At 37.6% G+C, this 16,980-nt stretch overlaps 1 protein-coding gene across 1 annotated transcript in view; it reads right to left on the bottom strand.

The window, feature by feature from the left end:
* The window catches only part of LOC149828658 (anoctamin-like protein), a 68,817-nt gene extending 68,027 nt beyond the window's left edge, over window positions 1-790 (bottom strand). The window contains exons 1-2 of the mRNA XM_090016928.1: window positions 682-790; window positions 276-463 (exon numbers count right to left, since the gene is read on the bottom strand). Coding sequence (XP_089873054.1) covers window positions 276-463; window positions 682-724 — 231 coding nt within the window. The 5' untranslated portion in view covers window positions 725-790. The remainder of the gene's footprint in view (window positions 1-275; window positions 464-681) is intronic.
* Between the last annotated feature and the right edge of the window lie 16,190 nt (window positions 791-16,980).

Raw genomic sequence — 16,980 nt, forward strand, 5'->3', positions numbered from 1 at the left:
GTGACTCGAAAATATCCTAGAAAAAAAGTTAAGATCAATAAAACAACGATCAGAAACATAAAAAACTTAAGAATTAAAACTATATGCAACAGATGAAGGAAACACTCAAAATAGTAAGTGAAAACCAAATCATAATTTAAAGAATGTAGCATGCAAAGAATAGTTAATCAGAGAGAGAGAGAGAACACGTTAACAAGATAATCCGGAAAATAACCAGACAATTAACGAAAAAATTGCAGGAAAGAGAAAGAATGTGAAAGAATTAGAAGAGAAACCTTGATGAATTCATCGGAAACCCCTCGAACCCTCTCGATCTTAAACCCTAATTTCTTCAATTCTGCAATTAAGACTTTGATTGCACAATCAGGATTAGGATTCCGTTGCTCCGTTTCGGGCCTCTTCGGGACGACGAGAGCGACCTCGAAGGCCGTCTCCTCTCCGTCACCGCGCATCTCCGAAGCTGCTATAGGGAAAAATATATATTTTCAAAAAGAAAAAAGAAGAAGAAGAAGAAGAAAAGAAGGGTGCGTCGTCAAGATTCGCAAGACATTTTCTTTTAATTAAAATAAAATTCTGCGAAGAGGAGACGACCAAGACTACGTGCCACGTGTGGGGAGTACAAAAATGGCCGCATTTTTCTCCTTTTTTTGGGTTTTTTTTTGTAATAAATAAAGGACTCACGTTGATCCGCCAATTTTGCGACTATGTGCTCGATCCACGCCATCTCTTTCTCTATCTATCTGAGTCTCAGATCTTTATCAGAGAAGAAGAAAGAAGAAGAGAAAGTAGAGGAGAAAACTACGAGGCAACTATTTTGAAATCGTCTTTTTTTATATATAATATATTCCTAATAAATGGGTAAAACAAGGGTGTCTACTACGCGTCTCAGGTTTGGTTCGGACTCAGGTGGTACCAGACTTGGACTCGGTTTTTGGGTATGATATCGGATTCGAATCCTAATATAATCGGGTTCACTATAAGAAAAACCATACTGGGATAGGGATGGCAGTGGACCCCGCCCCGTTTGGACCGGGGATGAAGGGTATGAAACGGGGATGGAAGCCGGGACGAACCCCGCCCCGCCTCATCCCCGTTTGAATCGGGAATGGAGGACATGAAACGGGGATGAAGGCAGGGGTGGAGGTATAAATCATGGAGGCGAGGATGGAGGTTCTAATCTTGAGGCGGGCATCCTTATACTCGGACACCATAAGAACTGCATGAACCGGACCCAGTAAAACTATATTTTTTTTATCATTTTTATGCTAAAAATTGTGGGTCTTAATCAAAACTCGGGTCGGGTTCAGGTCTGGTATTAATCGAACATTCATGTCCAAACTCGAGTCTTAATCGGATCTTATTATTTATCACCATACCCAAACTCTATAAGATTTGGTTTGGGTCAGTTCCGGGCAAACCAAGCCCGTTGACACCCCACTTAAAACTAATAAAACGAATCAATAAACGGGTCGTGGAATGCGTAAAGCTAATAAACATTGGAGCACGTAAGGCTGGGTAGTTGAATCATCAACTGAAAGTTAAAAGCTCCAATTAATCAATGCTGGCTAATCGGATTCGAATTCGGATGGTTAAAAGCTCATATAAGATTCATTTTTTTTTGCATGCTACCGGATTGGGTTATTCATCGGAATCAATAGCAAAAAAATCAAAACTATATCCACGTTCAATTACAATTGAACGTGATTTTGGCTTACTAAATAACATAATCGAATTGGGTCAGATATCAAATAAAATCCACTTAATTCACATTTATGTGGTAACCAAGTTTTTAGTCATTCTGGTAGTCTGGACTTTGAGAGGTACATTTTAGGTCCGGAACTTGGACACCTTGGGATTAAATGGAACTTTTTGATCGAGCCTAGTCTTGAGCAAGTCAACAAGCAAATTGCATCATCAAGGCTATGTCGACTCTTGAAATTCGTTGACTGACTTTCTTTTTTATTAGTCCGAGAAAAGTGAGACCAACTCATAATAGGTGCGAGCCTTCGGAGTTTTACGCTGACATGAACAAAGACCCTAGTACGGTAGGCTGAGCCAGCACAGTTAAGTCTCTACGCTTGGGGCGGTTTCTCTGAGTAAAGCTCAAAAAAAAAATATTGCATTTGTCGGCCATGAAATTCTTGAAAGATTTTTAACATTTTCACATTTTTTGAGTTTTTTTCAAAACAAATCGTGTTAAAAATGAATGCATCTAAAAATTTCAAAAATGTAAAAAAGTTCATATTAAAGTTTTTTTCAAAATATTTTCTAATAAATATCATGATCTTATCAACCATTTTAAAGAATTACCAAAACAAATCATGATTTTTAAGTGATTTATTTTGGAAATATGGCAATACTTGTCATCGTAGACCAACTCATCGTAAGTCTATGCATGACAAGATGTGTGTTTGGATATGGTGGGAAGAATTATAGGGTTGAGAATTTTCATCAGGCCCTAGATTTTTTTTGTTGGGATTTGTTTCACTTAAATAAGAAAAAAAATGATATCCCCCAGTTATAATTTAAAGAGTAATGATACTGTGCTCTCGGAGTACCTACTACCACGTACCAGAGATCATGGTTGTAGGTTGTAGGTCGTATTTTCTCAATTAAACCATATGAATGTACTTAACATAGTTTATTTGATAGGAATCCCTTTTTGGACGTCAAAGTAAGATTTTTTAAGTCATAAAAATTTGATACATTGTGAGCCGTTGATTTTTAAAGTTCTTTTAAAACATACATCTATGCTACAATCACATGATTCAAAACTTGTTTTCTACTAAATAATGCTTATAGATCATATCTATAGGGTCTAGTCAACAAAAAAACAATTTTAAACTTTTGAAAATCTAAAGCTTCTATTAGGTGGGGTTGGGAGTTGGTAATCCGAAGCACCCTATCATTATCATCTAAGATATGGTAACATGAATTCTTAAACTAAGTATACTTTTCATTTTTCTTTGTATGACACTTGAGTTCACAATTCACACTTAAATGAATTCACATTTCTTCAGTCAATTCTTATAAGATTTGCAAAATTTTTGAATTTTTAATATATACAAAGAGAATTTTTTATGGCAAATTCAATTTATATCTAATTGACAATATTGGCCAATTGCAACAACTTTGTATTTATTTTGCTAACTAGGATTAATTAGCATTTATTTGTTAAATATTAAATATTTATTAATTAATTATAATTAATTAGTAATTATTTGCTAATTAATAAGCATTTAATTATAAATTATACTTAATTTGCATTAAGTGGATTATTACACTTGATCTATAAATTAAATTTGAAATTTAATTTAATGTGAAATTCTTTCTAAATATTAAAAAGGGTTGTTGGATTCTTTGAAGTTTGGATCCAAGTTGAATTGAACCCAACCAAATTTTGATCCAAATAGGGGACCCAAAGTGAAAGTCAACTTTGTGAAGTAGGAACAAAAAAAAATGAATAGTGGAGGTCTAATTTGAGGGTGGGGAGCACAAGAGCATCCGAGAGGGAGGACCCTCTCCCAAGGTGGTTTTATAAATGAACTCCCTAAGCCCTCTTCACCCATTTGTGCTTTTTTCCTTTTTTGTGAAAGTAAAAAAAAGGGTTCTGAAAATTGAAAAAGGAGCTTGGGTTGACCCCTTCACAACCCTCCAACTCCACCACTTAATCTCCACCATCCATTTCAAAACCCTATTTATAAAAGGGTCAGAAAAATGAGAATGGCTCATTCTTCCTCCCATCAATTTTCATTTTTGTTGGTCTTGGTTGAGGCCCTCTCTTCCCTCTCCTCTACTCTTCCTCTCAAAAAAATATTTTTTTTTTAAGTCATTGGAACTTCCTCAAGGTTGGAGAAGAAACCTCTTGGTGTGGAACCTCACCTTCTCTTTCTAGTGTATTGCGGGGTACCTTTGGAACTCCCCTCTACACAATTTGAAGGAGGTCCTCTAGCTCGTCTTTTGGGTGCTCTTGTGTTCTTCATCACGGTAGGGTTGAACACCTTTCTCATAGGGATTTTAGATGCCAGAATATGTATCTACCATGTTATATGTTTGCATTTTTTATATTCATACATGATAAATGTATTTTCATTTTTTATATTCAATTATGATATATATATATATATATATGTTTACATTTTTTATATGTAAGCACTGATTCATGTTGTAAATGTTTGTACTTTTTATATTTATTTGATGTATATATGTTTATATTTTTTATATGCAAACATTGATTCATGATGTATATATGTTTATATTTTTAATATGCAAGTAATGATTCATGAATGTATATGATTGTATTTTGATATTCATGCATAATGTATATTGATGATGCATAAATTACTCATAATTATAATATATTTTTATTGCATAAACACGTCATTTATAGGTTTAGAACTGACACTTAGATGCATTTAGGTATGATGGAGCTACGATTCAAATTTCGTTCGAATCGAACTTAAAACGAGAAAGTTATCACATTTACAGTGTAGCAGATCGGACCTCGGTGCAAAGCGGGCCAAATTGGATTCAAATGGACCATTTGGGCCTTGGATCTGGGCAAAAATTCTAGTATCCAACTCACTCCAGCCCCAAATGCGAATTTAAAAAATATTTACAGAAAAATCCCTCCAGAAGAGGCGTCTAGCCAAAAAAAACATTTTAATCATCTTTCTGGAATTTTCAGAAAATAGGTCTTTTGCATAAAACGAATGAAGAAATCCTAAGAGAGGGTCTTTGCCTTGGAATTTGTGCCAACCATATCCGACTCTCACTCTAGCCCCTTCTTGCTCAGCCGCCCAGTCGCCCCACCTCTCCTCCTCCTTCCTTGGTGGTGCTCGAAATGCATCTCCGTTGAAGCACCGCCTCTTATTCTTCCATTTTCTTTTCTCTCCACACCCCCCTTTCTTCTTCCCTTGCTGAAACTAACCTCTCATAATGCATTTTGCAGGTAGCAACAGCAATGGAGTACGTCAGCCATGGATGGGGTGTCGTTTGCCCCTCCATGGCTAGCCGATTCTACCCCTCCGGCTCTCTACACCACCCGCGTCGCCGGTCCTTCACGCCGCCTTTAGAGAACCACCACCTGCGGTTTCCAGCACCCTGCAGCAAAGCAGAGTTAGACAACACCATCGAGGGCTGTAGACGCACATCCGAGGCAAATTTCACCTCTATTTCTACCCTCCCAATCTTCGGATTGCTGCTTGGCCACAGTAAATCTTTCTCTCATCTTTTTTCTTGTAGCATAAAACCTAAATGCGTGTGGTTTTTTTTTGTTTTTTTTTATTGTCTACGTTTTTCATTATGTTACAGTCATAGTATAAATGGGTTAGTGCTTAAACCAGCACCCTTAGATCGAGTCTAGATATATTGTCTTTTGTTATTTTGTATATTGATTGCATTTTAGTCTTTAATTGCCTTGTTTTCCCCTAACCGATTGGAGTTGTTTGTTTTAGGACCGTGGCTAGTTAGATTTGTTTAGAGTAACATGCTTCTGTATGTTTAGTGATTGTTTAATTTTGTAGAGGTGTACAGGATGTTTAAATGTCGGTTGGTTTTTAGATACATTCAAATAGTAAAAATCGGGTAGAGTACTTCTACCCGATTTTTATGTTTTGAGGTCTATAGGTTTTAACTAGTTGTTTTGTTGATTTTTAGCAATAGATTCAGTATTTAAATTGTTAATTCGTGAGTTATTCTAGTGTTGTGTTAGCTTTATAAATTGCTTGTATGCCTTAGATAGTTCTTATGTCAATTTTTAGGTGTATTTGCATGCTATATGAATTTTGTGTTGTGTTTTAGGTTAGGCTGATGCTTTCTGTTTTAGCAGTGTTATAGTATTTTGTTCCTTACTGTTAGTGAAGTAATTTAGATAATAGTATTACTGTTTTGTCAAATTTTACTTATATAATTAGTTTAGTGATGTGTTAGAATTAATTAGTCTCATTTCCATGTTAGTCGATTTGGGTGTTTTGCAAAGAACGAGAGAAATTGATTAATTGTTGTTTGAATTATGTTTTGACAGTAGATTTAGTTAGTTTATATGTTAATTAGTGAGGTTGAGCAGTATTAGGTTGATTAGTTTGTTGAAAATTGTTAGTAAGTTAGCTTAGTTCTATTTTTTGCGTTGTTTAGAAGTAGTTCCAATTTTAGCATTATATAGTAAGTTAGATCTGCTAATTTCCTGTTAGCTTAAGATTACAGCATGTGTTTAGGCTTTAATTAGTAGTATATATTATGATTGATTAGTTTGGATAAGGTAGATTAGCTTCTCTTAGTTGTTGTTAGTGCTTTTAGGGGTTAGTTTGTCAGAACACCACAAATCGACTAGAGTTAATCTATGCGATTGAGGTATGCCTAAGTCATGTCGTTTGTTGTTTCAATAAAGCAAGGTTATTAGTTTAGGTACTGTGTGATAAATTAGCTTAGAGTAGAATAGGCCATTTTTGCTGGAATTGCTTAGTATTAGTGTGATGATTGCATTAGCATTAAATAGATCTATTCATATTATAGTTGATAGTAGGTTTGCATAATGAAGTAGATTCATTAAGGTTGTTGTTGGATTCGTTTTGCTAAATTGATTTCTACTTTCAGTTAGGTAGCATTTAGTCTGATCTAGGTTGTAGTTAGCTTAAATTAGCTTTCCCATGCGTGGTAGATCTTCGTCGCAACCAGTCTTGCTCGTTTACCTCAAACTAGCTAGGGTTTCACTTCTAGCTGGAGTGTCGGCTTGTGAAAAGAGATTCAGTATCAAGGGTTGTGATTTTCTGTAAATTTTCTATGTGTTCAGCATAGTAATCAGTAGTTGCGAGTGTTAGTGGTATAATTTGTATTTTAGGTTTGATTTCTTCATAGTTTTGCCCATCATAGCATTTGATGTTCTAGATAGGTCCATATCGTAATTTTGACTGAATTTGTGGCGCTTATATCTGGAGCTTCCGAAGTGATATTTGAGGTTCGAAAGCTTCGTTGAATTTCTGATTTTGTCAAGAATTCAACGCAATAGAAATCACTTCAATCAGACTTCGTTTGTGCTGACTACGATTCATTCTCCGACTGCCTATCAGAAATTAGGGTTTCATATAGCGTGGGGGCAAAATAGTTATTTGTGATTTTACGTAGTTTTTCTAATTCCAATTCTTAGTATTTTATTAGGTTTCTAACATTAGTCCAGAGTTAATTGTAGCGTTAGGATAATTAGTTTAGGGAATTAGCTCTGGTAGTTTCTTGTTTTACGTAGAATTAGATTAACGATTACTTTTAGAATTAATTTAGAGATAGTTATTTCAATTTTTATAAATAGTTTTACTAACTTCATTTTTGCCATGCAGGTGATATTAAGTTGCAAGTTAAGAGCATCTTGTCTCAGTGGTCGATTGTCGCATCAAGTGAAATGACAAAAATGCCTTTGTGTTCGCGGGCTTAAGTCACTGCGTGGCTTCTTTTTGTTCTTATTCAATTTACTTTCATTGTAATATTTTTTGTAACTGAACAAGTTCATTATCAATAAAATACAAAGTTTAGTTTTAATTTGAGTATATCTTGTTCCCTGTGGATAAATTGGACTCACTACTTACGTGAGAAATCAGTATTATTACTTGGTTGTCGATTTTCTAAACGCTTTCAACGACGAAATAATGTTTTAAAAATAATCATTACAAAAACCACACCAAGTTTTTGGTGTTGTTGCCGGGGAACGGCGATTATACTTTTTTATTTCTAATTTTGTAATTTATTGATATTTGCTGAGTTAGTTAATTGTATTTTATTTTCTAGTTAATAGGATTAGTAAGTACATATAGGATTCATGTTTGGTTTCTCTAGGATTCACAATTTTTCATCCTTCTACAGCGATTAGACAGGTGGGTTCTAGATAACTTAGCTTGAATTCCTATCTCTGTACTTAAGCATACTTAGAGTATATTTAATTTTATATTTGAATGTTTTTTAAGCATGTTTAGCGTAATTTAATTGCATTTAGTCTTAATTCTTGTTTTTATTTGTTGTTTACTGTTCTTCTTTTTATCTATATAGATAGGACACTAGATAGTTTAGGATTACATTGCACACATCTGGACTTAGTTCCAATGTGTGCAAGGGCGTAGGAATTTGGGTGTCCCATTTTAATCGTTCGTTGAGGATCCAGAGAGAATTATACGTTCTTCTCGGAACCAATCCAAAATGGGGGACTTAGAACCCGAAGCTCCTACACGCCCTCTGAGGGAGTACTTCCTACCCACGGAGTACACCCAGGTGTCCTGCATTCGGAGACCCAATGTAGGGGTGCCACACTACGAGATTAAGGCCAACGTGATTCAGATGCTTCCATTTTTTTACGGCCTTAGTCATGAGGATCCCTATAGGCACCTCGACGAGTTCCTCGAAATTTGTTTTATAGTGAAAATCCAAAATTTTGGGGATGATGCTATGAAATTGACCATCTTCCCATTTTCCTTGAAAGTCAAAGCCAAGTATTGGTTGAAATCCTTAGACACGATAGCAATAGGGTCATGGGAACAACTTCAGCAGGAATTCCTGAAGAAGTACTTTCCCATTGGTAGGACGAATCAGTTCAGGCGAGCCATCACCAGTTTCTCAGAACTGAATGGCGAGCAATTTTATGAAACGTGGGAAAGGATGAAGGACTTGCTTAGGAAATACCCTCGCCACTAGGTGCCAAGATGGCAGCTGATGCAGTGCTTCTACGATGGATTGTCTGACAGGAATCGTCAGATGATAGACGCTTCATGTGGGGGTACATTCATGTTGAAGAGCGAGGATGAGGCCTGTCACTTATTTGATACTCTGACCGAGAACTCATTGCACCATACCTCTACCTCTCGCTCTGAGAGAGCCACAGTCCCACCCAGCATTTCCAAGAAAGGTGGTGTTCTTGAGATTGATTCGATTGTTGCGTTGCAAAGCAAAGTGGATATGCTTTCGCAGAAGCTAGATCGACTTTTCGCGGGCCCACCCCCCATCCATCAGGTTTGTGCTCTCTGTGCCAGCCCGGCACATTCTGTCACTGAGTGCCCTTCGGCAGCTCAATACCCTGAATTTGTTCACGAACAAGTTCAGGCTGCTCAGGGATTCGCCAAGCCCTTGCATGACCCATTTTCATCTACATATAATCCGGGTTGGCGAAATCATCCAAATTTTTCATGGAAAAATCAATAAGCCCCAGCCCATACTACTCCATCTCACCAGATTAGGCCTAATACGTTCATTCAGTCATATCAGAGGCTGAATTATCCTCAGCCCCCTCCTACCTTTCCTATGGTTGCTCCTCAGGAGACAACACAGTCGTCTTTTGAAGAGAAGATTTTTCAAGCATTGCAGGAGGTGAAAACCTCCAGTCAAACCGCTTTGAAGAAGTATAACCAGTTGATCAACTCCCATACCCATTCGATAGCCAAGCTTGAAACGCAGAAGGGTCAGTTGGCAGACACTTTGACAAGGAGGACCAAGGGTAATCTGCCAAGCCAACCGATGATGAATCATAAGGGCAAGGAAGTCATGGCTTCCGAGCTGCACACGCCAGAATCCCATTGAAGAATAGGACATCAGCTGAGCAGAGACAGTGTATTATATGTATATAGTAGAATTAGGATTTTCAGTTTAGCATTTATTTTTTGTTTCATTATTTGATTTCTGATGAGCTTACATTCGCGTTGATTCATGCAGACTTATCTGACATCAATGTGTGAGTATAGGTTACTGGATTTAGGACATGGCCTTGAGAACAAACAATCGGCTAGATCAGCTGAAAACTAAGCGTCGGCGTACGCTTAGTGGTGGAGCATGATCCAGTCAAGAATCAGCTCAAGAGGCCCCGCATATCAGATTGTATCTATCCATTCTCTTGTCTGGATTTCAAGTTCTTTTAGAGTGCATCTACATTGCATTTTTATATCTCTAAATGCCACTAGGGACAACGTCATTCAAGCATGGGGGGTGGTTCAGTAGATACACACTATTTGGTCCTGTTTATCATGTTTTAATAGCTAAAACTCATAAATTAGGCATTTCAAAAAAAAAATAGCATATATGAATGCTTTTGACATAATCTGACATGTTAGAAAATCTTAAAAGCCCCATGAGGAAATTTTTTTTTGAACAAAGCTAGAAAGAGTGAGTGTTTATGTGAAGTTCAAAGAAAAGACTATATTTGAATATGAAAAGATAATTTTGAATCACAAAGTATAAGTATGCACAGTTTGAAATAAACTACTAAGTAAATGAATAATATAAAGCTCAAGCTCAAGCTCAAAAGAATAGAGCTTGCGTAAAGTTGTTTGAATAATTTCACAATCTCTAGTAAGATGAGTTCAAACTCAAGTTGAAGCGTTTGAATTTCATTCGAAAAGGAAAGTGAGAACTTTGTGAGCCTTAGAAGCTGAGATCAGACACAAGTTGGAGTGTCTGAACCTCATGTCGAAGGGGGTAAATGAAGGAAGTCACTTTTGTGTCTAGTTAATGTCTTTAACATTCAGATAGTAGTATAAGAAGACATTAACATTGCACAGGGCACAAAAGCAGACCACACGCAAGCTATCAAATGAAAACAAAAGAAAAGTGAAAAAGTGGAAAAAAATTGAAAATCCAATGAAAATGAGAGATTAATGAAAAGAAAAATTCATTGCTTAGAAGTAGAATGCAAGACTGTGCAGAAAAAGATACAAGTAATGAAAAAAATTAACAATAACATGAAAATACACGATTTTCTGAGAAACAATCATAGATAAATGCGATTTTTAGAAAAGTGAAAGGAAGATTTTTATCATAGAGGCATAGAATCTCTAATTATGTTCTAAGAAGTGAAAAATTACATGAAATGTCTCCCAAAATTGATTTCTAGAATTGCCTAGCATTTTAGAAGAAAAAATTGAATTTCTGCATGATTTCTGATGTTTGTGGGTAGCATCTCTGCAAACCCTCACGAGACCTTGCTCGTCCACTAGGGCAACCCAGGGGTTCAAAAAGAGATTGTTGCATAAGCTAAATGTAATCATGATTCCTACGAAAGTGAGTTAGTTGTTTAATAAAAGTTTACATTTTATTCAAGTAGTCCATATCTTTATCGTAAGGGTAGAGTATATTGCTAGGGACTAGCAATTATTCTAGCATGGGGGTATTTGATGATGCGTAAATTACTTATAATTATAATATATTTTTATTTCATAAATACATTATTTATAGGTTTAGAACCCACACTTAGATGCATTTAGGTATGATGGAGCTACAATTCAAATTTTGTTCAAATCGAACTTAAAACGAGAAAGTTATCGCATTTACAGTGTAGCAGATCAGACCTCGAGGCGAAGCAGGCCAAATTGGATCCAAATGGCCCATTTGGGCCTTGGATCTGGGCAAAAATACTAGGATCCAACCCACTCCGGCCCCAAATGCAAATTTGAAAAATATTTACAGAAAAAACCTTCCAGGAGAGGCGCTTAGCCAATAAAATCATTTTAATCATCTTTCTGGAATTTTCAGAAAAGAGGTCTTTTGCATAAAACGAATAAAGAAACCCTAAGAGAGGGTCTTTGCCTTGGAAGTTGTGCCAACCATACCCGACTCTCACTCCAGTCCTTTCTTCCTCAGTTGCCCCACCTCTCCTCCTCCTTCCTTGGTGGTGCTCGAAATGCATCTCCATTGAAGTGTCGCCTCTTATTCTTCCATTTTCTTTTCTTCCCACCCCCCCCCCCCCCTTTCTTCTCCCCTTGCTGAAACTAACCTCTCATGATGTATTTTGTAGGTAGCAACAACAATGGAGTACGTCAGCCATGGATGGGGTGTCGTTTGCCCCTCCATGGCTAGCCGATTCTACCCCTCTGGCTCTCTACACCACCCGCGTCGCCGGTCCTTCACGCCGCCTTTAGAGAACCACCACTTGCGGTTTCCAGCACCCTGTAGCAAAGCAGAGTTAGACTGCACCATCGAGGGCTGTAGACGCACATCCGAGGCAAATTTCACCTCTATTTCTACCCTCCCAATCTTCGGATTGCTGCTTGGCCACGGTAAATCTTTCTCTCATCTTTTCTCTTGTAGCATAAAACCTAAATGCGTGTGTTTTTTTTTTGTTTTTTTTATTGTCTACGTTTTTCATTATGTTACAGTCATAGTATAGATGGGTTAGTGCTTAAACCAGCACCCTTAGATCGAGTCTAGATATATTGCCTTTTGTTATTTTGTATATTGATTGCATTTTAGTCTTTAATTGCCTTGTTTTCCCCTAATCGATTGGAGTTGTTTGTTTTAGGACCGTGGCTAGTTAGATTTGTTTAGAGTAACATGCTTCTGTATGTTTAGTGATTGTTTAATTTTGTAGAGGTGTACATGATGTTTAAATGTCGGTTGGTTTTTAGATACATTCAAATAGTAAAAATCGGGTAGAGTACTTCTACCCGATTTTTATGTTTTGAGGTATATAGGTTTTAACTAGTTGTTTTGTTGATTTTGAGCAATAGATTCAGTATTTAAATTGTTAATTCGTGAGTTATTCTAGTGTTGTGTTAGCTTTATAAATTGCTTGTATGCCTTAGATAGTTCTTATGTCAATTTTTAGGTGTATTTCGTGTCGTGTTTTAGGTTAGGCTGATGCTTTCTGTTTTAGCAGTGTTATAGTATTCTGTTCCTTACTGTTAGTGAAGTAATTTAGATAATAGTATTACTATTTTGTCAAATTTTACTTATATAATTAGTTTAGTGATGTGTTAGAATTAATTAGTGTAACGCCCCAGATTTCCAAAACAAAGCTAAGTTAAAATTTTCATGAATTTATTTATTTTTCTTTGCAATGGAACTTACAAAAGGTTTTAGCAGCGGAATCAGACGACAACGAGTCGTCAGTTTTAGAAAACTCTGGGCACATTACAAGTATGTAGCCAAACAACTCATTGACCACCAAAGTATTCTATTTTATCAAAAACCATGTGTTTATTACGACATCACTGCTTGGAAAAGCAGTATAGGTTCAATAAAAAGAAGCAATACAACTCTGTCTAGAGAAACTCTTGAACTCGATGCCGCCTTGCTCCGCATATCGCAACGCAGGTTCAACACCTGAAATCTCCATTAAACGATGTCAGAACCACTGATGGTCTGATAAGCAAGCAATCACATATCCATTCAACTCAAGTAAATTCATTGACCACTCAAGGTCGCAGTTCGCAATAACGACGCTCAAACCTCTATGACTTAGCGTATATCATAAGAGCCTCCTCAGGGCTATGAGTTGAACATCCGCTCAAGTCCTCATGACTTAGCGTAAGTCACTTCTGGGTCTCAAAGGGATGTCTAACTCAAGTTTTTATACTGGGCACATCTGTATCCCACGCATCTAAGGATAACTCCTCGAGCTTCGCTTAGTCGTGCGGATACAATACGGGTCTTTGCCCAGTCGGTCTAGTCGTATACCGATCATGACACTTTCACAAAAGTTATGCAGAACTGACTCAACAATGTCTATCCACCCATACATTCAAGTATCGCTAAAACTATAGCTAATGCATTGTTTCGATATTTAACCTCTTCCACCCTTGGTACGCGGGCGAAGCATTGTCCGAGCATTAATTCGACATTCTTGGGGTCGATTATTCCATGTATTTTAGATACCCCAGAGGCCTGTTGACCCTATCCATAGTAGGGCAGTGTGTTTCAACCGGGAAAACCTTACTAGGCCCATATTCAAATGCATCCTCTACTTGCAGTAGTTGAGTTTAATCCTTAGATCTTAAGGATAACCACGACTCTAAAACCCATGAGTGACTAAGACCATTGTGGACTCTATCAAGTCCAAAGTAAATACATGTCACTCAAGGTTGTATCATCATTGTCATTCCACAGTGAGCATAATTTTTGAAGGAGTCTGCTAGTCTTACGATTACTTGGTTAGATATTGCATGCCATTTAGGCAGCCCGTGCCTCAGCACTACAGGAATATGTATCCGACCCCATTTAGTATGCCCCAAGCACGGTCATCAACCGAGGAGGATACCCCTAACACGATCATCAACCGTGAGGTATGTGTGACCTTAAGTTTTATTTATATACATGCTTAACTCTACTCTTGGCACTGCGGCCATCACGAGCACCTCACCTCTTTCGGGTGGAAACAACACACTTTCGCTCTACGGCCCTTCCGAGTCTGATTGTATAACAGTTCTCAATGAGCATGCATATGACTCGATCTCAACGGATCGGCCGCTCGACGTATTTTTACGTAACGAGCATATAGCCTTGTCAAGGTGCAACCTCTACTCTGACGCAACAACCTTGACGAGTAAGGTGCCCTTACATGCAACAGGAATACGAGCCAGTCTGACATTGTTTCAACAACAGACATCATCATGCCATTTAACCAGTTCGGGCAGCTCTTCTGCCAACCATTTTGTCAGCACCTCTTCTGCTCTATCGACAGTGGTGCGACGATCCTTTCTACATTGTAGAAAGTGTTTCATGAACTGGGTAGCACTCCGCTATATGACAGAGTATCCTACTACATTTTTTCTGAGCTATTTTTAGCTTCTTTAAAATATTTTGCGGCACTTCCTCTCTTTGATGGAGAAAGCGTGTGTTTCTTTTATCCATTTCAGCGGCATCTCCCCTCTTTGGTGGGAAATCACTATGCTTAACTCAGGGAATTGGATATGCACCGTTGTGTGTACCTTGCATCCATCAAGGTTGTTTGAAACCCTGGGCCATAGTTAGGCCATACGTAAATGACTTAGTCTTTACGTAAAGAGCGGTTTTGCCAAAAAGCAAAGCCTTTCCAATATGAGCTTCATTCGTCAAGCAGAATCTTAAACGAGGAGCGGTAAGGGAATCACATTGGCGATTTGGAGTTGATCTCCATTTGAACACTCATTTATACGCCATATATATAATATAAGCAGAAGCATGTGCTTTATATGGTGGTGGCGTAAAGGAAATGCATATACTTATTGTTTGGGGTGTTTAACCGAACGAAATATTCTACATATATATTCGCAGAAAGCAGGAACCTTGGCGTCATTCAATGCGATGGCGTAAGTAAATGCATAATCAAAAGTGCGGAATAAAAAATGCATAATCAGAAATTGCAGAAAGCAGAAAGCCTTGGCATCATACGACGCGACGACGAATGGTAAATTACACAACCTTGTTGATATAAGACGCGACAACTCATTTTTAGATGATATACACCAAGATCTATATCCAACGATAGTTATGAGGCGAGCGAGTGAATACCGAAGTGTCCTAGAAGGCTCAACCAGAAACTAGGGCGAGATACCATTTTTAAAAATACATATACTGCGCATTCGAACATATATATCCAACGATAGTTATAAGGCGAGCGAGTGAACATCGAAGTGTCCTAGAGGGCTCAACCAAGAACTAGGACCAGATACTACTTCAAAAAGTATATGCTATATACAAACAAGCAAATACTTAAGAGAGATGGATCAACGAAACAAACTTACTTCAAATCGTAGAAGAAACGACTCTGAAACACTTCGACTGCTTCAAACGGGGTTCGAGCCTTCCTTCGAGAGGTCAGATAAGGTCGACCTAGTTGAGAAAGAGAAAGAGTAGGTCAAGCTACTCAACCTAAGTGGTTTGAACCAAACTGGGTTCGATCCAAGTCAACTGGGTTCAGCAGGTTCTGACTGAGCCCAAGCTGACTAGGTCTAGGTTCAGAAAATCAAACTAAGGTTTGGGACTAAAAAGAACTTTGAGTTTGACTTTAAACCCAACTAGGTTCAAGTCAATTCAACTAGGTTTGGACCAGGTCAGGTGAGCTAGGACCAGGTCAGGCATGCTAGGACCAGATCAGGCAGGCTTAGGCCAGGTCAGGTGGATTTAGGCCAGGTCAGGTGGGCTCAGACCCACTTGGGCTCACTAGGGGAGGTTTAGGATAGAGAGATAAGGCAAGAGAGAGAGATGGGGTCAAAATTATGAGAAGAGAGAGAGTGGAGAGGGATATTTATAACCCAAGCCCACCTCTTTTATAGATTTTTCTAGAAAAACCTAGAAAAATCTCATTCCCTTTATGTCATTAGCTTTATTTTAATTTCAAGGGGTTCCTTTTGAGGTGAGGTCCACAAGATATTTTCATAGGATATTTTGTGGGTCCCACAAGATATTTTCTAAGGAATATTTCTGTGAGTCCCACCAACAATTTTGTGCGTCCCGTAAAAAATTTAGGTTTTCGATGATTTTTTTTTTAAAAATTTCTGAGTACGCTATTCTCTTCGTATTGACGTAACTAAGAAAGTTGGTTCGTGGAAATCTCTTGATTTTGTTTAGGTAGGAAGTTATGACTTTCAAAGTGTTTAAGCATATATTTGTGAAGATACGAATATCCTAAGTATATCTGGATCGTATAAATTGATTTGATTCATATTTCAGATTCAGATGCTATTTTTACTTGGAAATGCCTCGTGAATTTCTTCAGAAAGATACTGAAAATTTGTGGGTCTTACATCATTACCCTCTTAAAAGAATTTCGTCCGCGAAATTTCATTAAGAGTACTAAGTGCGTAACTCGGGATATTTCTCCCACATGTTAGATTCATAATGTTATTCACTTAGTTTAACATTGTATTGATTCCAATCATAACTTCATATCATGATTCATGATCGAAGAGGTATGCTTCTCATATCTGAGTTCAAATTACGCTATAACAACGGTAATTTCATTGAATCGATGTTCTTCCAATCGGCTATCAACATAGCCATCTTATGTAACTATTTCATACATACAGATCATTCTTCTAGAGATTAACCATATTGGAATAAGTTCCCTGTCAGACTACCTGGTATTGAAAACGTAGTTCCTCACAGGTTCGCCCTCGTCAGACTTACCTGATATTGGATCAGTACACCCTCACAGAATCATACTAGCCAAACTACTGGTTTTGGAACATATACACTCGCATGGAGCTGTATACCCTCACAGACTCGCTCTGGCTATACTATTTGATCTTGAATATGTAA

Source organism: Nuphar pumila, chromosome 9 (assembly GCF_984573655.1).
Source record: "Nuphar pumila chromosome 9, dmNupPumi1.hap1.1, whole genome shotgun sequence".
Taxonomy (NCBI): Eukaryota; Viridiplantae; Streptophyta; class Magnoliopsida; order Nymphaeales; family Nymphaeaceae; genus Nuphar; species Nuphar pumila.